Here is a 26,411-nt window from a genome sequence, read left to right as displayed (position 1 = left end):
TGTCTTTGGACTGTGGGGGAAACCGGAGCACTCGGAGGAAACCCACGCGGACACGGGGAGAACATGCAAACTCCGCACAGAAAGGCCCTCGCCGGCCACGGGGCTCAAACCCAGACCTTCTTGCTGTGAGGCGACAGCACTAACCACTACACCACCGTGCCGCCCCCACTTCATGAAGCTGGTTAAGATAATGGTAATAGTGTGCAAAGTGTCATCAAGGTAAACGCCGGATACAGTGAAGAATCTAAAATATGAAACGTTTTGTTTAACACTTTTTTGTTTACCACATAAGTCTATATATGTTCCAAATGTTATTTCATAGTTTTGATGTCTTCAGTATTGTTCTACAATGGATAAAATACAGAAAAAGGTATGAATGAGTAGGGGTGTCCAAACTTTTAACTGGTGCTGTAGTTCAGGCTTGAGCCAAGCCAACAAGTATACAGTTGCTTTCTACTCTGTGTGGACATTGTAAAGGTCCACACCTTCAGACGGGAAAGCTTTAATCATCCAGAGACGTTTTAATGGTAATAGCCTCGATAACACGAATAAAAAATGTCTATAGGCTTTGACCTATTTATAGCTTGACAGTCTTGACTTTGCAAAACGGTCATCTTTAACTGAAATAACTTCTGCAACAGGAATATACCATGTTCATGTGGTTCAAGATGCTGAAGCCATGATGACATTGTGGCACTTTAGTTCAACACCTAAGCAAGCAAGTACATAAACAGTTGTCATGATGGCTTTGTGGTGAGTTTGAGATTGAATAAATCTTGAAGGCAGTGAGGAGACATGGATGCTAATTCGGGCTGCCACCCATTGCCTGAAAAGGCAGAAGAATGTGCCTGGTGATCCTCAGTGACTTTGGAGGGCTTACTGTAAACCCATTTTTTTGCAGGCATATATGGGCCACACTCTTGTGTAAATAACTGCGCTTGGGTTTGAGAGCACTTATTAGCCATGTCACTGTAAATGGCCCTGGAGATTCTCAATAGCAGCAAAGCTGCCGTTACAATTTTCAGTGACAACTGCTGTAGGACAGATGTTAGTAATCTACAGCTCTTCCAGTTGCAGGACTTTGGAATGAAAATAACACGTATGCAGTGCTGCTAACAACATTTTTTATGCACTCATCTTTCATCACACATGGTATATGGTATGTATAATATCAATATTGCTGTGTTGGCCATTCTAAGAGTGGTGCTATATGAATCTCATCTCATCAAAAATGAGTGTGAATTCAAACAAATTGTTCAATTTCATACATAGTTATTAGAAAAGGTACAATTTTGCGTCTAAAGTTTGCTGCCAACCTTTATGTTGGGTTTCTTATGAATATGACATTGAATATTGGTGAAAAATGGATATTGAGTGGAAAACAAAGCTGTCGCTCTTTTGTGTCTAGGAGCTGAAAGCAAAATCTGACAGTTATCGATCATATTTGAGATCATGAAAAACTTGCTCCGATTAAACACCATTCAGGTTGTCTGTGTCTATGTGTCAGCCCTGTGATGACCTGGCGACTTGTCCAGGGTGTACCCCACCTTTCGCCCGTAGTCAGCTGGGATGGGCTCCAGCTTGCCTGCGACCCTGTAGAACAGGATAAAGCGGCTAGAGATAATGAGATGAGATGAGATTATTAACTGTAGTCCTCAGCCATAGTTCTAATCTCATGTCCTAGGTCTTCCAAGTATGTGTGTGTGTATACTGTGTGTATATATATATATATATATATATATATATATATATATATATATATATATATATATATATACAACCCCGATTCCAAAAAAGTTGGGACAAAGTACAAATTGTAAATAAATCAGAATGCAATGTGGAAGTTTCAAAATTCCATATTTTATTCAGAATAGAACATAGATGACATATCAAATGTTTAAACTGAGAAAATGTATCATTTAAAGAGAAAAATTAGGTGATTTTAAATTTCATGACAACAACACATCTCAAAAAAGTTGGGACAAGGCCATGTTTACCACTGTGAGACATCCCCTTTTCTCTTTACAACAGTCTGTAAACGTCTGGGGACTGAGGAGACAAGTTGCTCAAGTTTAGGGATAGGAATGTTAACCCATTCTTGTCTAATGTAGGATTCTAGTTGCTCAACTGTCTTAGGTCTTTTTTGTCATATCTTCTGTTTTATGATGCGCCAAATGTTTTCTATGTGTGAAAGATCTGGACTGCAGGCTGGCCAGTTCAGTACCTGGAACCTTCTTCTACGCAGCCATGATGCTGTAATTGATGCAGTATGTGGTTTGGCATTGTCATGTTGTAAAATGCAAGGTCTTCCCTGAAAGAGACGTCGTCTGGATGGGAGCATATGTTGCTCTAGAACCTGGATATACCTTTCAGCATTGATGGTGTCTTTCCAGATGTGTAAGCTGCCCATGCCACACGCACTAATGCAACCCCATACCATCAGAGATGCAGGCTTCTGAACTGAGCGCTGATAACAACTTGGGTCGTCCTTCTCCTCTTTAGTCCGAATGACACAGTGTCCCTGATTTCCATAAAGAACTTCAAATTTTGATTCGTCTGACCACAGAACAGTTTTCCACTTTGCCACAGTCCATTTTAAATGAGCCTTGGCCCAGAGAAGACGTCTGCGCTTCTGGATCATGTTTAGATACGGCTTCTTCTTTGAACTATAGAGTTTTAGCTGGCAATGGCGGATGGCACGGTGAATTGTGTTCACAGATAATGTTCTCTGGAAATATTCCTGAGCCCATTTTGTGATTTCCAATACAGAAGCATGCCTGTATGTGATGCAGTGCCGTCTAAGGGCCCGAAGATCACGGGCACCCAGTATGGTTTTCCGGCCTTGACCCTTACGCACAGAGATTCTTCCAGATTCTCTGAATCTTTTGATGATATTATGCACTGTAGATGATGATATGTTCAAACTCTTTGCAATTTTACACTGTTGAACTCCTTTCTGATATTGCTCCACTCTTTGTCGGCGCAGAATTAGGGGGATTGGTGATCCTCTTCCCATCTTTACTTCTGAGAGCCGCTGCCACTCCAAGATGCTCTTTTTATACCCAGTCATGTTAATGACCTATTGCCAATTGACCTAATGGGTTGCAATTTGGTCCTCCAGCTGTTCCTTTTTTGTACTTTTAACTTTTCCAGCCTCTTATTGCCCCTGTCCCAACTTTTTTGAGATGTGTTGCTGTCATGAAATTTCAAATGAGCCAATATTTGGCATGAAATTTCAAAATATCTCACTTCCGACATTTGATATGTTGTCTATGTTCTATTGTGAATACAATGTCAGTTTTTGAGATTTGTAAATTATTGCATTCCGTTTTATTGACAATTTGTACTTTGTCCCAACTTTTTTGAAATATTTAACCTCTAACCCTTTCCCAAACCTCACCTCAGAACTTTTCATTTGATTTAAGTAATGCAAATTTACAATCATTAGACCATCTTGACCAACCTCAAAAGTTCCCAATCAATGTTTCTGTGTGGTTTAGATGAATCACAGGATTCACATGATCCAGCATATATCAGTAATTTCTTACAATAAGATCAGACCTGGATTTAAGCATGACAGATTAATAGTTCATCAAGTAAGGGATAAAATACGGCAGAGCTGCTCTACAGGAAAAGAATCAACAGCAGAGTGTTGTGACAGTTATTTTCCAGTAACTTCACACTGCAAGTGTTTTTTTCTTCTTATACTGCAGCAATTTGTCGAAACTAACAAAATATTTATTTATTATTTTTATTATTTATTATACCCCCGCTCCGAAGGTGGGGGGTGTACTGGTTTACCTCTGTCCGTCCATCCGTATCTCCGTATTTCCGTCTGTCCGAAACACCCTTTTTCTCAGCAACCATAAATCATAGCCACTTGGTACTTGGCACCAAACTTCAGCTTGGGGTTCTAGACCGTGTATACCATTTTCAGGTCTGTCGCACATTGACTTCCTGTTTACCGACTGAATGTATTTACGAAACATATACAGGTAGTCGTCGACTTACGACCTATGCGACTTACGACCGATCAACTTTACGACCGTCTGGTTATGACTGGCAAGTGTTTCCCAGCCGAGCTAGCTGAGCGTATGACAGTTTCCGCCCCAGCTCCCGGCAGCGCCTCTCGCCGCGTACAACAGTTTCCGCCCCAGCTCCAGGCACATGCGCAGTCTTTCCTGCGCGCACTCCGTCATACAGTTTCCGCCCCAGCTCCAGGCACATGCGCAGTCTCTCCCGCACTCCCTCGCGCACTCCGTCATACAGTTTCCGCCCCAGCTCCAGACACATGCGCAGTCTCTCCCGCACTCCCTCGCGCACTCCGTCATACAGTTTCCGCCCCAGCTCCAGGCACATGCGCAGTCTCTCCCGCACTCCCTCGCGCACTCCGTCATACAGTTTCCGCCCCAGCTCCAGACACATGCGCAATCTCTCCCGCGCTCCCTCGCGCACTCCGTCATACAGTTTCCGTCCCAGCTCCAGGCACATGCGCAGTCTCTCTCGTGCTCCGTCATACAGTTTCCGCCCCAGCTCCTGGTTTATGAAACGACCAAATGCTCCCGCCAGCCCGAGCGCTGCAACAGCTGATGATGACATAGACGACCCACAGCCAAGCACCAGTGATGCCAGCGGTCACTAAATTTTCTATTTTGCTATGTTTTACATTTGTATTTTGGTATGTTTCAAACTAAAATGTTTCCTATTTTCCACACCTGTATTTCGTATTTTTTGTTTTGCACATATTAAACGAATTGTACTGTATGCAGTGTAGTATGCAGTGTTTGACTTAAACCAAATAATGAGCCAAGGTCATGAAATAAGAAAATGTTGATAAAATAAGACTTTAAGATGATTACAATATCATTACACATCACAATATACTTACGTTCATTTAACATAGGCCGACTTACGACCAGATCGGTTTACGACCGGTCAGTCGTAACCAAACGCAGTCGGAAGTCGACGACTACTTGTAGTGTGGATTTACAAAATTTCGTAACACTTTTCTCAGCAACTACAAATCACAACTGCTTGATATTTGGTACCGAGCTTCAGCTTGGGGTTCGATACCGTGTATACCGTTTTCACGTCTGTCACACATCGACTTCCTGTTTACCGACTGAATTTATTTACAAAACACATTGGGTGGATTTTGACGCTATTTCAAAATGACAGTTTACCAGGATGCTATTTGAAATCCCTGGGAAGAAAACTGCTCTTTACTTACTTGTTTCAGGGTTAATTATTTGTTGAAGTCAACATTCATAATAACAGTCCTATTCCTTCGATTGCTTGCATTCTGATATAAGCGAGAGTGGGGGGGATGCATAAGTGAGCAGTAGCTCACACTTGATCTTGTTAAAGAATGACGTCATAGTTTGCATTTATAATTATGTTAATGTTGTGGAATGTCAGCGAAACAAGTTAGTCCCTGTTATCACTTACATTATACGTAGAGGATATTCCACAGTTGTGTGAAGATACGAAGTTTATCTTCAAGTGGTGAATGCATATATCACAAGTGAGCGAAGTGAACGAGTGATATATTGTTTAACACGAGAAGATAAACTTCATATCTTTGCACCACTGTGTAATGTTCTTTATATTATATGGATACATCCACAAAAAATACGCAAGATAATCAAAAGAATATTAATTTTGAACCAGTTCGCCATTTTGACAACGCGCATCTAGTCAGGAGGAAAACGCTGGGAGTGATGTCATCAGAGTGAAGTATCAGGAAATATTCTGTCCACATTCACTGGAGATGAGCAATCGTGCTCTCTGATAGCCTAGTAGTAGCCAGTCAGCTCATATACTGTGAGTAGAGAAAAACAAAATGGCGGCGCGTGTCGCTGAACCAACCGAGGACGAAATAAAAACTCTACTCGAAAACAAAACCTCAAAGAATACAAAAAAGCAACAAAATTTGGAATGAAAGTATTTGATGGTAAGAACATATCTTTTTTTATTTTTCAAGAATTATTATTATTATTGTTATAACATTTTTCACAAATTGCTACTGTCATTTCACTGATTTGTTTACATTCTAAGCGGAAATGAATTTGTTGGACATTTTGTATAAAGTTTTTATTTAAGAAATTTGCAAAAAAAATAAAAATGCTCTGTTTCTCAAAATCCAGTGAATGTGGATAGAATAAAACAGTTATTCCACTCAATCTCATCGTACATGGCTTATAGCCAGCTTGGCGCTACGCACCTCTTCAACTATCAGCTCATGTACGACTCAATCATAGAATAACTGTTACATTGTGGATCTGAATGAAATTTATTTCGTATGAAAAATAAGAGTTTTTTAACACGAGAAGATAAACTTCATTTATTTTTTTCACGGTCCGGTTTCCATCAAATCCTGCGCGCTGATTGGCTGGTGAGTGGGTTCGTATCCTACAATATGAACCCCAGTTACGGACCCCGGTTACAGACCTCTGGCGACTCGCTCGTTCACAACAACAACAAACATAGTAGAATTTTTTGTCAACATTTATCTTTTTTTATAAGATTTATTTATAAGATGATCAAAAATCTTATAATTTTTGCCAGCATTTCTCAGGAGAATAGCATTAATTTTACATCATGGATAGTGAAGACAGTTTTCACAGCGAAAGCGAGTTTTACTACCCTGAGGAAGACAAAATAAAAGAAAACATTTCAGGAGAAAGCTAAAAACCTGTAACTTGCTAACACCGAGCAAAAACATTGCTGAATCCTGAATGACTCCTATTTGTATAAATAAGGGACTACATAGGCGGCAAAATGTAGTTTTTTTCCTGCCATGGAAGTGCACTTGTATACTGAGGAGAAAGCTATTTGCATTACAGCCGTGAATGAGGATTCAAAATAGCATTAATTTTACAGCATGGATAGCGATAACGACAGTGTTCACAGCGAAAGCGAGTTTTACTACCCTGAGGAAGACAAAATAAAAGAAAACATTTCAGGAGAAAGCTAAAAACCTGTAACTTGCTAACGCCGAGCAAAAACATGGCTGAATCCTGAATGACTCAGTTTTGTATAAATAGGGGACTACATAGGCAGCAAAATATAGTTTTTTTCCTGCCATGGAAGTGCACTTGTATACCGAGGAGGAAGCAATTTGCATTACAGCCGTGAATGAGGATTCAAAATGGCGGCTCGGCTCAGTTTTCCCTTTCGGGCGCTCTCGTTTTCTGTTAGAATTTGGTAAAGAAAAAAATAAATATATTATTTACCAGCTTAAGGTCGGTCCGTATGGTGAAATACCGTGACCTCGGCCTTGAATACTGACCTCGGCCCAGAGGGCCTCGCTCAGTACTTTCAAAACCTCAGTCACAGTATTTCACGATACGGACCTCCCAGCTGGTAAATAACGTATATATCTTCAAGCCAACATGTGATGTTCTTTTTATTATATAGACACATTCACAAACAAAAAGTACCCAAATTTATCAAAACAATTCATCGGTTTCCTCACAACTGACATATACGTAGATATTTATGTCATGGTTTTGGTTCTCCAAGTCCTGGATGGAGCTCGAATGAAAAATACGAGTGGTGTATTTCCCAGTAGAACACTCGTTTATATAATATATGGACTATTTTTTTTCATACAAACTTTGTTATAGATTCCTATTTTATGACTTCTACATTATCGAGTCAGTACAAAAACATTTTAGAGTTCTAAATGCTCATTTTCCAGCACAAAATTGAATGTTACAGAAAAAAAAATTTTATCTGAGCAGCATATTCTATAAGAGAGCACTTCTCATCTCATTACCTCTAGCCGCTTTATCCTTCTACAGGGTCGCAGGCAAGCTGGAGCCTATCCCAGCTGACTACGGGCGAAAGGCGGGGTACACCCTGGACAAGTCGCCAGGTCATCACAGGGCTGACACATAGACAACCATTCACACTCACGGTCAATTTAGAGTCACCAGTTAACCTAACCTGCATGTCTTTGGGGGAAACCGGAGCACCCGGAGGAAACCCACGCGGACACGGGGAGAACATGCAAACTCCGCACAGAAAGGCCCTCGCCGGCCCCGGGGCTCGAACCCAGGACCTTCTTGCTGTGAGGCGACAGCGCTAACCACTACACCACCGTGCCGCCTAAGAGAGCACTTTTCAGATTAAAAAAGAAAACACAATGAAGGCTGCTGGGTTTTGGTGCAAAATTAAGAAGTAAGTATGACAGTCAAAGTGTCCAGAAGAACTGTGGCTGGTTCTGCAAGATGCTCAAAACCTACAGCTCATTTCCGCATAAAACTGCACTCATTTTTTTTAAAGCAAAGGGTCGTCTCATACCAAATATTGACTTTGTTTCGTTTATTATGGCTTACTGCTGTTTATAGTATATTTTTTTAATGTTGAAACATTTCATTTCATTTCATTATTTTTAAGCCATTTTTGCTCTACAGCATTTCTTTACATGTGCCTAAGACTTTTGCACAGGACTGTACAGTACTGTAACTAAACAGTTACTCTCTGACTCGACTGTCCTTTTTAACACTAATAAGACAAAACCTGCAATTTGTCTTGTTCCTCTGAAATTATAAAGCTGGCTCAAACATTTTCTCTAGTAGGGTGGGACGCTGAAGCACTGGGACAGGCGGGATACTTCTTCGTTGCTCTTTTAATTTTTTAGGTTTTCAGCTTACACACACCGTTAAACAGACACAGATGTGATCGTTTCGCCACTCACCTTCCCTGGCCTCGCCCTCCTTTCCCAAACTGGCGCTCGACCCCGCGTCCCCGGTGCCACACTGACACTGGAGACTCCTTCCAAAAAATGCAAAATAAACATCTTCTCATGGAAAACTTCATCATATCAACACTTACACACTTTTTTTTAAATGTGTTGGGGTGGAGTGTCTGCCATGCAAGTCCCTGTGAAAGTTTTTACTATTGAAATGCTGATGTATGAATGATAACTGACTTTAGAATGTGTGCATTAACATAAACCTTGCAACTGGAACTACTGTCATACAGTGCCCTCCACAATTATTGGCACCCCTTGTTAAAGATGAGTAAAAAATGTTAGGAAAAAAAATCCACCTTTTGGTGAAGTCGTTTCATCTCCCACTGAAAAAAAATGAGGAAAAAAATCCAACCTTTTAACTGAAATACATTTATTCGGTTAAAAACAAACACCTCTTCAGGAAATAATTATTTTCAACAAAGCACATGCACCATTATTATTGGCACCCCTGCATTTAATACTTTTGTACAACCTCCCTTTGCCAGTAAAACAGCACTGAGTCTTTTAGAACATTTTATAAAGTTGGAGATACAAAGCAGGGCATCTGAGACCATTCCTCTTTACATAATCTCTCCAGATCATCCAGGGTCCCCGGCCCTCTCTTGTACTCTCTCCTCTTCAGCTCACCCCACAGGTTTTCACTGAGGTTCAGGTCAGGGGACTGAGATGGCCATGGCAGACGCTTGATTCTGTGCTCAGCGAACCATTTTTGTGTTGATTTGGACATATGCTTTGGATCACTGTCCTGCTGGAAGATCTACTTACAATCCAGTATTAGTTTCCTGGCAGAGGCAGCGAGATTTTGATTTAAAATGTCCTGGTATTTCATGGAGGTCATGATGCCATGTACCCGAACAAGGTTTCCAGAGCCTTTGGAGGAAAAACAGCCACAAACCCTCACAGAACTTCCACTATTACAGTTGGAATCAGGTTCTTTTCATCCTTGTTTTTACACCAAACCCACCTTGAGTGTTTATTGTCAAAAAGCTCCATGTTTGTTACACAAGACCAGAACACGGTTCCAGTCAAAGTTGTAGTCGCGTTTCGCAAACAATTGGCACTTATGTTTGTGGTTAACTGGCATAACTGGCTTTTTTTATGGCATACCTTCCAAATACTCTGTTGGTACAGAGGTGGTGTCTGATGGTGGTTCTGGAGACTTGGAAACCACAAGGTTTTACTTTTTCTTGTAATTCACCAACAGTAATCCTTGGGTTTTGTTGTATTTTTTGTTTTTGTTTTTTTGCCTCTGTTACCCTCCTCCTCACTGTACATGGGGCAAAATACAAAATAAACTTGGGTTCTCTTCCAGGCAAGTTTGTAACAGTTCCACTTGGTGTCCACTTTCTTTTTTATTATTATTATTGCCCTAACAGTAGAAATGGACATTTTCAGGCAAGTAGCTATTTTTATAACCATTCCCTGACTTATGAAAGTCATCACACTTCTCTCTCATTTGGTTTGTGAGTTCTCTTATCTTTCACCATATTGATGGTTGACTAAGGGAATTTGGCCTCTGTGTCACCTCATATTTCTTCCTTAGGTATTCAGTAAGTCACAGATCACAGCGTGAAAGTTCCTACACACTCCAGTCAACTCAGAAATACTGTACAATTTAAATGGGAAACACTCTTCAGTGCCATTGTGTTCACTATAATCTCCAGAGGTGCCAATAATAGTGGCACTTGTTTTGTTTTTTTTAAATAATCATCTCTTGATGAGGGGTTAGTTTTTCTGTCCATACATTTATTTCAATTAAAGGTTGGATTTTTCTCATTTTTTCAGTGCAAGATGAAGCGACTTCACCAAAAGGTGGATTTTTTTTCTTACCCTGTTTACTACTCTTTATAAGGGGTGCCAATAATTCTGGAGGGCACTGTGGCTGCACTGCATCTTCTGACCAGTCAGATGTAATCATTCAACAATGCTGTGATTGAATTGGTTTTTACTGTATGCTAAAGCATGTTACGATTATAATAAGTTGTAATAATAACTGGATGTAATGGTTGTATCTTGCAACATTGTGAAGTCTTGGAGATTATATTCACTTACCGTTAATCAGAGGTGGACAAAGTACCCAATTTCATTACGTAAGTTAAAGTATAGATCCCACTGGTCAAACGTTACTCTGATACAAGTCTCATCTCATTATCTCTAGCCGCTTTATCCTGTTCTACAGGGTCGCAAGCAAGCTGGAGCCTATCCCAGCTGACTACGGGCGAAAGGCGGGGTACACCCTGGACAAGTCGCCAGGTCATCACAGGGCTCTGATACAAGTTGTACAGTCATTTTTTTTTTTTACTGAAGTTAAAGTATTGAAGTACTTGCTTTTAAAAATACTTAAGTAGTAAAAGTACATTTTCTGTCAACGCATCGTTGTATTATTGCCACAACGCTTACAAAACCTAACGCCGTGACCAAAGGCAGAAATGTGAATTCACAAAATGAACGCATGCTGTGCCATCATGGTGGTTTAATGTTAAGCTAGCTAGTCAGTGAAACTCCACCTGACATGCTAGCAAACGCTTTTCAAACTCGAAATCATATTGGGTAGCTAACGCTACTAGAAAAGAAAGATTTCTACATTCTGTTTATTTGGCAAGATTATGCTAAAACATATTTCTGAAAGGACTTCAGATAAGTTAACGTTATTCATGTTAGCGTAACTCCGTTTTTACATGCTAACTAAAAATGTTCAAGTTAACTAGCTATGTGTAAACGTTAGCTGTGGACAAGGCTATGGCAACTTGGTGGGCAAATCCAGAGAAAGTCATGTGAGTAACCAGACTATATAGCTATTGCAACGTTATCGCTAGCTCTAAAAGCACAGACAACTTCACTGCAAGCTTTCTCTTGGAATAAAACGTTTATATCCCTCAATATGCTTCTGCAGGTTGGACGGCGAATTTTTGTAGGCTGTGATGTGGTTCATTTTAGGCAAACAAAGCAAACATTTAAAGCAAAACGAATTTTTAATCCTTTCAGGAAACTGAAACATGGGGTCATGGGTGTGCATTCCCCAGAAGACCCGCCTCCTTCCATTCTGCCATCAACTCATCGTGTTCAAATAATGCTGCTGAGAAATCACTGGACTTGATTTTATACAGTCTATGGACATGACGTGACCCCAGTGATTACTGATAGTCTGTCTCAGTGTCACCTGCGAAAAAAAAAAACAATCACTTTTTCGAAAAGAAAAGACAAAAAAATCCACTTTCTAAGCTGCTTCATAGTAACGAGTAAGAGGACCTTGATAGAAATGTAGTGGAGTGAAAAGTACGATATTTGCCTTTCAAATGTAGTGAAGTTAAAGTCATAAGTTTCAAAAAAAAATAAAAAATACTCAAGTAAAGTACAGATACTCAAAAAGTGTACTTAAGTATAGTACTTAAGTAAATGTACTTTGTTACTGTCCACCTCTGCCGTTAACAGTAAAATAGCCTGTTGATATTCTCATTATCTCTAGCTGCTTTGTCCTGTTCTACAGGGTCGCAGGCAAGCTGGAGCCTATCCCAGCCGACTACGGGCAAAAGGCGGGGTACACCCTGGACAAGTCACCAGGTCATCACAGGGCTGACACATAGACACAGACAACCATTCACACTCACATTCACACCTACGGTCAATTTAGAGTCACCAGTTAACCTAACCTGCATGTCTTTGGACTGTGGGGGAAACCGGAGCACCTGGAGGAAACCCACGCGGACAACATGCAAACTCCGCACAGAAAGGCCCTCGTCGGCCACGGGGCTCGAACCCAGACCTTCTTGCTGTGAGGCAACAGCACTAACCACTACACCACCACCTGTTGATATTTATTCACAAAATTCAGTAGTTGGTCTGATGTGTGAAAACTGCTGTACGATCAGATAATTTGTCTCTTACTTGCAGCTCGACAGTGTGCATGTCCATTTGCAGTGTATCTCCCTGTGTCAGAGGCATGCAGTGCACACACTTACACATGCACCCTGCACAAGGATAATTTGTTTCCTGTCTGTGTGTCATAGGGAAGAAAGGGAGACCCTGGACTCTCCCCTGGCAGAGAGCCAAATGGAGAAAAAGTATGTGCTTCACCTTGACACTTGGTTTAGTAGCACTAGTGCATTCGGCAATATATCTAGAATTGTGTATAATCTTATATTATATTCATATGCATGTGATTTGTCATGTATTATTGACATAATAGTCATAAATATTGTGTTTTTAGTGCCAGGAAATATTACATAACTACATCCTGACTTTTTCAGGGGGGCCCTGGAATATTGGGGCCACCTGGACTACCTGGTCAAGCAGGTCGAAAGGTAAGGACCCTCTTCAATAACCTCTACTTATATTTCCATACGGCTCTTTAAGAGGTGTTACTCTCCAGGTGCTTGGAACACTTGATTATCCTCATTGGCCTGTGTGTTCAAGTTTCCTCAGCAAATGTCATAGCTGTGGAAGAAATCCAAGCGTATATTGCGCTATAGAGGTTTCTCAGGCCCATCTGTGTTATGGCATATAAATCAAAGTCGGTAAATGTGCTCCACGTTTCTGGGTGAGTGATTGCATGTTACTGTATGTTTGGGTTTTTTCCATGAAGAGAGGCCCCTCCTTGATTCCGTCCAGTGTGAAATCCCATTGACTCATCTGTGGGAGAAAGATCCCGATGCAGACCAGAATGCCTGCCTTGCACTGGATGTTTCTTCTCACTTGTTTGGATGAAAGCCTAACAGGCTCCAGATACGGCGAAGCGGTGTTCTCAGTTATGTTCTCGAACAAAGTGGCCAGTTTATGACATCATAAAATTGTGAAAAGCACATATTCGTTATTTCGCGCACTGATTTTGGGTCAAATCAAATAAACCAGCTCACTCAGCAGCTTTTGGTCGGTGAGGACTGGTGATGTCATTCTTTTCTCAGCTGCATACCTTTGGATGAAATTGCCCTGTCATGCAATAAGCCTATTAAATTGCAACATGCTATTTCAAAAACCCTCCCCTGGGAGTCATAATTAGTTGTTTATCAGCTGTTGGGGAATACGATTCTTTCAGTGGGATCAAATGAGCCGACGAACTTTTGTGCCAATGTAGAAAAGGATCGGTTGTGTTTCTGAGCTCATATTAACAAGCCAGCACTGAGCAGCTTGAGAGGAAGCGGCTGGTTCCAGCCGGCCGTTTTTTGGACAGTCGACTTGAATGCTGAGAGACTCCGCCTGGCGTCATGCCTGTTGTTCTCGCTCCAATGTCGTCTCACAAAACTTCGTGCTCGCTCTCTCTCTCTCTCTCTCTCTCTCTCTCTCTCTCTCTCTCTTTAAACAGAAAGTGGAAAGTGGGATTTCTGTTCTTCAGAATTTTTCAGTTTCATCGTCTTGTAGATGAAGCAGTATGTCATTTCCAGCGGCTCTTTTCAGAGCCTAATGCGTGTCCACTGCTGTTTAATAAATACTCTTTTGCATGTGGTAATGCTAAGCAGTGTGTTATGACACACATCACATTCACACGGCAACGTTTTTGAGTGCCAGTATGTTTGGAGGCAAAATGACTGCTTGAAACATTGTAAAGTAATGGAATTACCTGGCTGCCTCGTTGCTTGCATATGTTCTTAATCACAAAGTTGCGGCTGAAAAAATACATTAAAAGCGCATGGAAAATTACTTGGAGACGCTAGTTCTGCTAAATTACCATTGGCACTAAACCACAAGGTTATTCCATACAGTCTCTGTCTCGAGAAGAAGCCTTTTTCATGGATAAAGATGGCATCTGAAGTGCAGAAACTAATCAGGGTAGAGAGAATGGATGGAGCTCAGTGTGTTTATCTGTATTGCCAGCTGAAAATTAGCTGGAAAAGAAATGGCCTTGATTACCGATTGTGTTTAGCTGTGCCTAATTCTTCAAACTCTTTCACACATACTCTCAGCATAAAAGCAGATGTGTTGTCTGGCACCGAGACACAGTGTTGTGTAATAGGACAAGCACAGGCTACTAACGTCTGTTACAGTACAGTGTAGTCTTCCACTCTTTTTACTGCAATCTGACTCTCTGAAGGCATTTAGAGCTCAGTGTGTCATGCAGTTATATGCCATTATATAATGTAAAAGTGAAAAAAAAATTGTACTTACTCCTTATATGAAAAGCCCAAACATGACTCAGAAGCATTTATGAAACGCAAATGGAGCAAGAACAACATGATATTGTGTTTATCTCTGTCTGATCCAGGATCAGTTGTGCTCCCTGAAAAGGATTGGATTTCAGGGACCACAGTGCTGAAAGCTGATCTCAGGCCAGTTGTTTGACTGAAATGCTCTGCTGACAGTTGGCCTTATGGCCAGGCTCCAGAGACATTGAAAAATGGGTGAACACTGTAATAAAGCCAGATCAGGTTCACCGACAGAAACAGTTCAAACAAGAGGAGAGGGCAAGCTGACTCGTTTTAGTGTGGCGCGAGCTCGTGGCCAAGGCCCAGTGGAAAGCACATAAAAATAATCAATGCACTTGGGGTTTTAAATGGTAGAAACCGTGAAGGAAGTTCAATCTGAGCAAACGTGTGGGCAAAAAAAAAAAAAAATAAATCACCAAAACAAATCCTTCTGAGACTTGTGTATATAACAGTGATTCATCCCGTCTGGCTTTTCCACTTGTACAATAGTAGTGTTTCCGTCCTATGTATTCTTACACGCTTGACTGTTGGTGTATCAATAAAGTTTTGTAGCTGTTGAGGAAACATGAATAAAATCTTATTTGACAGGGGTGTATTACAGCCTATCCTTCTTTTAAGCTCCTTTCACATAGTAGTGTGCTGAAAAGATAAAGCCTTGGCTTTAAAAAATGTGCTTGTGCATCATGCTAAATCAGTTACTCCGGACAAAGTCAGCAACACATGCCGGAGACCTCTGTAGGTTCCTGTCTAAACAGACGCCATGCAGCCGTCTACCATTAGCCATCGAGCCACTTCAGCTTGCTTCAGCCTGTCGCTTGTCCTCAGCCTCACCCTTGTTGCTTTCTCTTATTGTTTATCCCTTCAGATAATCATCCTGATCTTTGTTCTTTCTTCCTCCAGTCACAGCCCCTGTCCTAATAGAAGTCATGAGTAGACATAAAAACCAAATGTCTGCTTCTAGCAAGGAAAAAATAGACACAGATTCTGGAAAGTGCTGGTCTGAGTCAGCAAGTCAGAGGTGAATGATCATTTGGGAGGAGGCGCATGAGCAAGATGGAGCCAGAACGAGACATGCAGCGGGAGGAATGTGAAAAGAAGTTAAAAAAAAAAAAAATAGAAAAAACAAAAATCAACCAAAGTATTTTCTCATTGTGCCTGATTTTTAGATTCAAGGATAATTTTAGGATATGAGATGATCATACGGTCGTCTTCAGTCTATATTCTTTACTCAAATACTTCACATATTTCAAATATTAGATTTAATACGTACTATTAGAGAATTATTTATTTCCATCTTTTTCCAAGATAAATAGGACTCGGAGCTGCTCTAAAATCTCTCCAGATAATGCATTCATGTCAGAAAAGGTTATGAAATGTCACAGTCACTATATATCACTATAAAACCTGTTATGAGCTTTAAAAATGAATGATAGTCAGAGAAGAGCTCGAACCACGGCAGCTCATTGGTGGGAGACGTTTTGTTGAGATTTCACAGCAGATAGGTTTTCATATCAAGCTCAAACCAGTTTCAGTGTATCATCTGTAAGCATCTTATCAGTGTGAATGGAAGCACAGATTTCAGAGGAAACGCAAGAACTCACAGCCAGGGCACCATATTGTCTTCATCAGCTGCACTCAGAGCAACAGCATTCAGAGCAAATCCAAGTGCTTAAAAAGCGCCAATTTATCAGTTTGCTGTAGGAAAAGACAGCGTGCCACACTCACAAGCTCTGCCAAGAGCCTGACCCCTGATCTGGATTCTATTATCCCACACACACAGATATTCACACACTTTATACTCTTCCACATGACGTGAAAAACATTTCTTCACACATACACACACACACACACACCAGAGAAATGCCCACAAGCCAACCAAAAGTCTCTATTAGGGGTAGGAGATAAGTGCTTTTCATTAAGAAATAAACAAAACAGGATGAGCTGTTTTTGGAAACTAATCTATCTTGGGGTGGCAAAATATGGCTCACCACAAAGCGGAGTTACTGTTACCAATCCCAACTGATTATTTTCCAAAAGCAGCGTGTAAAATAAAGTTTTCTTCCTCTTAAACCACAGCAATTGGCCAATAATCTCATCTCTCATCTCATCTCATTATCTGTAGCCGCTTTATCCTGTTCTACAGGGTCGCAGGCAAGCTGGAGCCTATCCCAGCTGACTACGGGCGAAAGGCGGGGTACACCCTGGACAAGTCGCCAGGTCATCACAGGGCTGACACATAGACACAGACAACCATTCACACTCACACCTACGGTCAATTTAGAGTCACCAGTTAACCTAACCTGCATGTCTTTGGACTGTGGGGGGAACCGGAGCACCCGGAGGAAACCCACGCGGACACTGGGAGAACATGCAAACTCCGCACAGAAAGGCCTTCGTCGGCCACGGGGCTCGAACCTGGACCTTCTTGCTGTGAGGCAACAGCGCTAACCACTACACCACCGTGCCACCCTGGCCAATAATTAAAAATTTTAATTAATTATTGAAAGACACGTCATACTTTTTAGTCATTTATAGATACATTTTAATATTGCGGAACATCCAGAGGACAAATTATTTCCTGTTGATACATTATAGTAGCTATAAACAGTCGTTCCCTCACCAGTGTCTCTTTTCTCTCCTTCTTCAACTGTGAATGACAAATGCCTAGTTTGTAATGTTTTTTTTTTAAGATATTTTTTTGGGCTTTTTGCACCTTTATTGGATAGGACAGTGTAGAGACAGGAAATGAGCGGGAGAGAGAGACGGGAAGGGATCGGGAAATGACCTCGGGCCGGAATCGAACCCGGGTCGCCCGCATTCATGGTATGGCACCTTAACCACCTGAGCCACGACGCCCCCAAAGCATGTAGTTCGGTTAACATCTAGTTTGTAATGTTACAAAGAAAATCAGATGCCCTGAAGACTCTCCAGTAGAGGAAAATGTCCTGATCATTACAAAATGCTGACACTGGAGACTCCTTCCATAAATGGTAAACAAATGTCTCCTTACAAGTTTCACCAGATCAAAGTTTATTTATTATACATTTTTCTCTGTTAAGTAGCAACACGTTTTTATAATCAGTTTATTATTAGGCTCATATTGTGTGGCGAGTCCCTGTGAGTTAGCTGTTACTATAGAAATGATAATGTATTAGAGCGAGCGCATTAATATAAACATTTGAATTACAGGCAATCCGAGCTTTTGTCTTAGAAAATTAAACAATGTTTCTGACCGATCAGATTAGAGAATTCAATAACGCTGTGTTTTAAGGCAAAGATATCATCTCGCAATTTTTACAATATGCATCATGATATATAATTCTGCTGAGGTTTTGCTAACAAAGCAACATGAAGCACCAGTATAGGTTCACAGATATTTGTCAAATATTTATTGAAAAAAAAATAGGAAAAGTGAAACAGATTGAACAAACAAAAAAATCTATTTTTGTACATTCAGTTACTAAGTTACAAAGGCATTCTAAAAATACTGATATGATATAGAGCAGAGTTTCTCAACCAATGGGCCGCAACCCATTAGTGGGCCACGAAGTGCCAGCTAGTGGGCCATGAATTGTTTTTCAAGTTGAAGCTAATTTTTACCGTACTTGTAGTAGGGTACAATTGCTGGGTTGCATCTGACGTCACATCCGCCTCATTAAGCTACGGTCACACTACAGCTCGCAATGCTTTGCGATGGGTTATTGATGAAAATGAGGCATTTGGGTGGCGATGCATGACCATACACATGTGAGCTAAAAGTTGTGGTCACACAGCAGGCAAACACTTGAGTCTGGCACAGCTCAAGCAGCCGCGCATGCTCACGGAACGCATTGTGTGCACTCTCAGGACCCAGTCGTTATGAGAAACACCTGATACTGATTTGCAATCAGCATGTGCGTACGGTATATGGATGCTGTTTTCACAGAAGCTTTGTGAAGTATTGTTATCATCACTGTCCCATTTGTTTCTAGCCATGTTTATAACGCTGTTTAAATACTCTGCTTTATGATTCTGTTTTGCTTTCGTTCGTGCTTTGTTTTTGTAAATATCACACCTGCTAATAAACACTCTTCCTGCACTTAGAGCCATCTACCGCTGTCTATCTTGTAGTGTCCTGATCCCCAGATCTTTAACCCAGCCACATGTAAAAAGTTGTACACCTCCATGCTCTTCCAGGTTTCTATCTGTGTATCTATGTAGAATGATGCCTGCAGCACCAGGTAGTTTGAGATGTCAGGGAACGCAACGGATAGATAATTTTCCAACTCATAGGAAAAATCCTTCTTTATTAGTGTGTAAGGATCTAATCCCATTGAGTGGTTTCTATATCCACTTCATTTGAGTGTAATTCTTGGTTTTAATAACTTGCTTGGTTGCTGAACACAAACATGGCAATAAGTTCTCATGTTAATAGACCAGACTCCACTTTTGGATCATTAATCCCTTTTGACTGAGAACGCCCTGCATGCATGGTTTTATGTTGGCCTCTGGCACATCCATACAGTTTTAAATACAATACCTATAATTAAAAGCAGTTTGTTTTTATTGTATTTATTTAATTCCTGGGCTCCCATCTGAAACAGGGAGTGATGTTGCCTCCCATTACTACAATTTACAATAGCTTATTAGATTCTAATAGAATAGATGAGCCAAAATAATTGGGGATCTTTTTTAATGGGCCAAAATTCATTACAAGTATGAATAGGTGGGCCTTAAAGTAGAAAAGGTTGAGAACCCCTGAATAGAGGATATTCAGATATCATGATATTGCTCAGCTCTACGTCTACTAACTCCTCAGTGTCTCTGGCTTGCAACGCTAGAGGGCTGTTTCAGTCTGCAAGACAAAAATTGGCACAGTTCATTATGCTGGACTTTCTCATTCTATTTTCCATTTCTGTGTAGTTTGGCATGGCTGGCTTCTCCACCTTTCTTATAGGATATATATATATACCGTATATATATATATATATATATATCTCATCTCATTATCTGTAGCCGCTTTATCCTTCTACAGGGTCGCAGGCAAGCTGGAGCCTATCCCAGCTGACTACGGGCGAAAGGCGGGGTACACCCTGGACAAGTCGCCAGGTCATCACAGGGCTGACACATAGACACCCATTCACACCTACGGTCAATTTAGAGTCACCAGTTAACCTAACCTGCATGTCTTTGGACTGTGGGGGAAACCGGAGCACCCGGAGGAAACCCACGCGGACACGGGGAGAACATGCAAATTCCACACAGAAAGGCCCTCGCCGGCCCCGGGGCTCGAACCCAGGACCTTCTTGCTGTGAGGCGACAGCGCTAACCACTACACCACCGTGCCGCCCATGTAGAAGTCATAAAATAGAAATTTATAACAAAAAAAAATAAAAATAGAGGGCCTGAGACTGTTGCACAGTACTGTGTACAGCGTTAACGTTGTGGTACTCAACATTGTTTTTTATCTTCATCTGCACAGCAATCAGTTCCAGTATAGAGATCAGAGACTGGCTTCTTGTAAACCATGTTACACACTGTGCATGCTTGTTTTGATCAGTAGCTTACCTTCGTGCCAGTTTATTGCTTGTTATTTACATTGAAAAGATGCCACCATAATTGTGCGGCTTTTCAGGACTCGTATGTGCTTAGTAAAGAGATTTGGCCTGCCAGCATGCTGTCTTGTGCAGTAAATTGCTGTTGATGGATTGATTAGCATCGGCAAAGTAGCAACTGCAGGGTGTGTGTTTGTGCAGATGGTAATCCTCATCACTGCTGGAATGCTGAGACATACATACAACAACCACAGCTATGAAGGCCTGATGCACTGTTTTCGATTTAAAAATCATCTACACTATCTGTTCTCTTGTTAGTTTCGGTGTCGACAATATATATATAGATGTTGTCAATATATATACAGTGGTGCTTGAAAGTTTGTGAACCCTTCAGAATTTTCTATATTTCTGCATAAATATGACCTAAAATATCATCAGATTTTCACACAAGTTCTAAAAGTACTGTAGATAAAGAGAACCCAGTTAAACAAATGAGACAAAAATATTATACTTGGTCATTTATTTATTGAGGAAAATGATCCAATATTACATAACTGTGAGTGACAAAAGTATGTGAACCTCTGCTTTCGGTATCTGGTGTGGCCCCCTTGTGCAGCAATGACTGCAGCTAAATATTTCCGGTAACTGTTGATCAGTCCTGCACACCGTCTTGGAGGAATTTTAGCCCATTCTTCCGTACAGAACAGCTTCAACTCTGGGATGTTGGTGGGTTTCCTCATATGAACTGCTCGCTTCAGGTCCTTCCACAACATTTTGATTGGATTAAGGTCAGGATTTTGACTTGGCCATTCCAAAACATTAACTTTATTCTTCTTTAACCATTCTTTGGTAGAACAACTTGTGTGCTTAGGGTCGTTGTCTTGCTGCATGACCCACCTTCTCTTGAGATTCAGTTCATGGACAGATGTCCTGACATTTTCCTTTAGAATTCGCTGGTATAATTCAGAATTCATTGTTCCATCAATGATGGCAAGCCGTCCTGGCCCAGATGCAGCAAAACAGGCCCGAACCATGATACTACCACCACCATGTTTCACAGATGGGATAAGGTTCTTATGCTGGAATGCAGTGTTTTCCTTTCACCAAACATAACACTTCTCATTTAAACCAAATAGTTCTATTTTGGTCTCATCCATCCACAAAACATTTTTCCAATAGCCTTCTGGCTTGTCCACGTGATCTTTAGCAAACTGCAGACGAGCAGCAATGTTCTTTTTGGAGAGCAGTGGCTTTCTCCTTGCAACCCTGCCATGCACACCATTGTTGTTCAGTGTTCTTCTGATGGTGGACTCATGAACATTAACATTAGCCAATGTGAGCGAGGCCTTCAGTTGCTTAGAAGTTACCCTGGGGTCCTTTGTGATCTCGCCGACTACTACACGCCTTGCTCTTGGAGTGATCTTTGTTGGTCGACCACTCCTGGGGAGGGTAACAATGGTCTTGAATTTCCTCCATTTGTACACAATCTGTCTGACTGTGGATTGGTGGAGTCCAAACTCTTTAGAGATGGTTTTGTAACCTTTTCCAGCCTGATGAGCATCAACAACGCTTTTTCTGAGGTCCTCAGAAATCTCCTTTGTTCATGCCATGATACACTTCCACAAACATGTGTTGTGAAGATCAGACTTTGATAGATCCCTGTTCTTTAAATAAAACAGGGTGCCCACTCACACCTGATCGTCATCCCATTGATTGAAAACACCTGACTCTAATTTCACCTTCAAACTAACTGCTAATCCTAGAGGTTCACATACTTTTGCCACTCACAGATATGTAATATTGGATCCTTTTCCTCAATAAATAAATGACCAAGTATAATATTTTTGTCTCATTTGTTTAACTGGGTTCTCTTTATCTACTTTTCGGACTTGTGTGAAAATCTGATTATGTTTTAGGTCATATTTATGCAGAAATACAGAAAATTCTAAAGGGTTTACAAACTTTCAAGCACCACTGTAGACATTGTCTGCACTTTAGTATCTGTCAGAAGCATTGCTTAGGGAGTATCAAAGCTGTTTATCTCAACTATTTATCTTATCTCATAAGTACACTCTTAAAAAAAGGGGGGGGGGGGTTTCTTCAGAAGGTTCTGCTTTGAAATCTTTTATGATTATGTAAACTTTGTTGTAGGGTTCAACCAGAGGGACATTTCGACCCTGTCAGAATTCTAGATTTGCCTTTTTTTTTTAAAGAATGTACTTTTTGAAAAATAGTTATTACTTATTACAAAATTGTTGGGTGCCAATACATTTAAAAACATTGATTATAAATGCATGTTTGTGTTTAAATAAAATTATACAGCCTCTCTGTGAGTTCAAACAATCACTTTCTTCCACATGCATGAGTTGCTCTTTTTATACGTACTCTATATGGGCAAATGTTTTGATTTAGTCCCCCCCTTTACTGGGAAATCTTTTGACTAGTTTTTGGATGGTGGCTATTGGGATTTATCCATTCGGCGACAAGAGCATTACTGAGGCTGGGCACTGATGTTAGGTGAGGAGGTCTGATGCACAGTCAGCATTCCAGTTGTTCCCAGAGGTGTCCAGAGGGGTTGAGATACAGGCAGCTCAAGTTCTACTCCAACTTTAGCAGACCATGTTTTCATAGACCTTGCTTTGTGCACGGGGGCACTGTCATGCAAGAACATGCTTCCCTGAAAGAGACGTCGTCTGGATGGGAGCATATGTTGCTCTAGAACCTGGATATACCTTTCAGCATTGATGGTGTCTTTCCAGATGTGTAAGCTGCCCATGCCACATGCACTAATGCAACCCCATACCATCAGAGATGCAGGCTTCTGAACTGAGCGCTGATAACAACTTGGGTCGTCCTTCTCCTCTTTAGTCCGAATGACACGGCGTCCCTGATTTCCATAAAGAACTTCAAATTTTGATTCGTCTGACCACAGAACAGTTTTCCACTTTGCCACAGTCCATTTTAAATGAGCCTTGACCCAGAGAAGACGTCTGCGCTTCTGGATCATGTTTAGATACGGCTTCTTCTTTGAACTATAGAGTTTTAGCTGGCAACGGCAGATGGCACGGTGAATTGTGTTCACAGATAATGTTCTCTGGAAATATTCCTGAGCCCATTTTGTGATTTCCAATACAGAAGCATGCCTGTATGTGATGCAGTGCCGTCTAAGGGCCCGAAGATCATGGACACCCAGTATGGTTTTCCGGCCTTGACCCTTACGCACAGAGATTCTTCCAGATTCTCTGAATCTTTTGATGATATTATGCACTGTAGATGATGATATGTTCAAACTCTTTGCAATTTTACACTGTCGAACTCCTTTCTGATATTGCTCCACTATTTGTCGGCGCAGAATTAGGGGGATTGGTGATCCTCTTCCCATCTTTACTTCTGAGAGCCGCTGCCACTCCAAGATGCTCTTTTTATACCCAGTCATGTTAATGACCTATTGCCAATTGACCTAATGAGTTGCAATTTGGTCCTCCAGCTGTTCCTTTTTTGTACCTTTAACTTTTCCAGCCTCTTATTGCCCCTGTCCCAACTTTTTTGAGATGTGTTGCTGTCATGAAATTTCAAATGAGCCAATATTTGGCATGAAATTTCAAAATGTCTCACTTTTAACATTTGATATGTTGTCTATGTTCGATTGTGAATACAATATCAGTTTTTGAGATTTGTAAATTTTTGCATTCCGTTTTTATTTACAATTTGTACTTTGTCCCAACTTTTTTGGAATCGGGGTTGTACATTAAATCTACAGTGAATGTGCTACAATTAGGGTAACAGCCAGAGATATATTGGGTACTCACGGGAGACATCCTATATAATTGTGTGCTTCCAATTTTATGACAACAATTCGGGTAAGAAACACATATGGATGTGATGATCAGATGTGTATGTTACAGGTCAGAATTGTAGGTCAGGTAGAATTTTTCAGCCTAGGTTAGAATTTTTAGCCTAGTTCATAATTTGCTACTTGTATTAGGGAGGCTTATGATATCTAGGGTTAGGATTTGGGAAGACTTTGTATTTTAAACTATTTGATGATGTAATAAGACTGGATTCATTAATGAATTCAAAATATACATCACGCCTTCTGTCACTGGTCTAGTGGTTAAGATGTTGGGTTAAGAATCAAAAGGTTTGAGTTCAAATCCTGGTTAAGTATGCAAAAAAGATATGTTAAAAATGCTCATTAGGTAGATAGGAATAAGTCGACAGACAAAAGGAAATACTAGGTAGCTGTAGACAGAGAGGAAGTAGATGGAGGAAAGAGAGACAAAAGAGGTAATGGAAAATCCATTTTAAGAATCTTAGATTATCCAGAATTTTACTTAGGTTGGAAATTATGACCTAGGTTATAATTTTTAACCCAGGTCAAAAAAAATTTGAGGTTGATTTTTTTTTTAACCTATAACATGTACATACTTTTGGCCATTGGTTTGGGAAATTGTGGCCTAATGGTTAGAGAAGCAGCTTTGGGACTAAAAGGTTGCTGGTTCAAATCCCTGGACTAGCAGAAATGGCTCAAGTGCCCTTGAGCAAGGCACCTAACTCCTGGCTGCCCACTGCTGTAGGTGTATCAGGGTTTTGTTGTGTCACTCTGGATAAGAGCATCTGCGAAATACCTGTTATTTAATATCTATTGCTCATTTTCATAATACTTACTTACTACTTATCCCCTTCGCTCCCACTGGAGCATAAGGTCTCCACAAGATCCTTCCATCCAGCACAGTCTTTTGCCTTGGCCTCAGCCTCACTTCAGATGTTCCCAGTTTGCTTAAGTTCTGTTTCACCCGTCCTTCGCCAGGTATTCCTTGGCCTGCCCCTTGGTCTCTTGCCTTGTGGGGTCCATCGCAGTGCAACCCTCACAATACTTGTCTGTGGCATCCTCAGCACATGTCCTAGCCATCGAAGTCGTCTATGCTGTATTTCGCTGACAATGCATGTGGTCTGGCTGAGCTGGAGGAGGTCTTTGTTGGAGATCTTGTTGGGCCAAAATATTCTGTTTATCCTCCTGAGACACCCATGGTGGAAACTGGACAATGTTTCCATGCCGGACTTGGTGACTCTCCAGCATTCACTCCCATATAGAAGGATGGTCTTGACATTGCTGTTATAAATGTGGATCTTAGTCGTGTGGCTGTACTGCTTGGACTTCCAAATGAACTTGAGCTGATGAAATGCTGCTCTTGCCTTTGCCAGTCTGTTCTTGATGTCTTTCTTTCATATTCATAATAGGTGCCGATAATTTCATAGGGCACAATATAATTATAGCAAAGATTTTAAACTATTGTTTAGTGGGTTTAGGGATAAAATGGAATGACAACATCAATGAATAACTTCAGCTCGTGTTAATTTAAAACAGTGCCACTGCATAGTTCTTCAGAATGGTTTGATTTAAAAGCAGGTTTCTTGGCACCATAAGAAAAAAACAACCTTTTTATGATTAAAAACACTGCTCTTCTTCTTCTTCAAAGTCCGTCATTACCCAAACTCACTTTTCATTACCATGAGCACAAAGGTGATTACGGATTACTCTGCCAAGGCACACACTGCTGCATTGCTTCTTAATTGAAGATGGTTCTTTTCAGTAAAGCTTGCCCAAGTTGGTTATCATAATTTAATGCTTTCAATGCTTTTATAGTGACATATTTATACTATAACAATAATTCCATGATAGGATGTTATTTGCAATATTACAAAATCATATGTCTTTATGATGCATAATTCTTTGTAGTTCTCTTAGTGTTCATACTTTAAGACCCTCGAGTCATTTCCCAAGCACTGATCATGGACTAAACAAGCCTGCACTATTCACTAGTGTAATAAAAAAAAAAATTGCTTTAATGATGACATCATCCTGAAACTCCATGAACACAATGGAGAACTGAGTTGACTTCCCAAGTATTGGATGTCATAACATAAAAATGGCCTTCCTCTGCAGAGTTTCAGGGTCTACTCTGAGGTTATTATGAT

At 40.8% G+C, this 26,411-nt stretch overlaps 1 protein-coding gene across 1 annotated transcript in view; it reads left to right on the top strand.

Moving 5' to 3' along the window:
• col27a1b (collagen, type XXVII, alpha 1b) overlaps positions 1 to 26,411 on the top strand; it is a 168,432-nt gene that overhangs the window by 44,242 nt on the left and 97,779 nt on the right. Inside the window, exons 6-7 of the mRNA XM_060907051.1 lie at positions 12,769 to 12,822; positions 13,009 to 13,062. Coding sequence (XP_060763034.1) covers positions 12,769 to 12,822; positions 13,009 to 13,062 — 108 coding nt within the window. The remainder of the gene's footprint in view (positions 1 to 12,768; positions 12,823 to 13,008; positions 13,063 to 26,411) is intronic.

Source organism: Neoarius graeffei, chromosome 24, assembly GCF_027579695.1.
Source record: "Neoarius graeffei isolate fNeoGra1 chromosome 24, fNeoGra1.pri, whole genome shotgun sequence".
In the NCBI taxonomy this organism is placed as follows: domain Eukaryota; kingdom Metazoa; phylum Chordata; class Actinopteri; order Siluriformes; family Ariidae; genus Neoarius; species Neoarius graeffei.
Note: the sequence above shows the minus strand (reverse complement) of the source record. Positions and strands in the feature narration are given on the sequence as shown.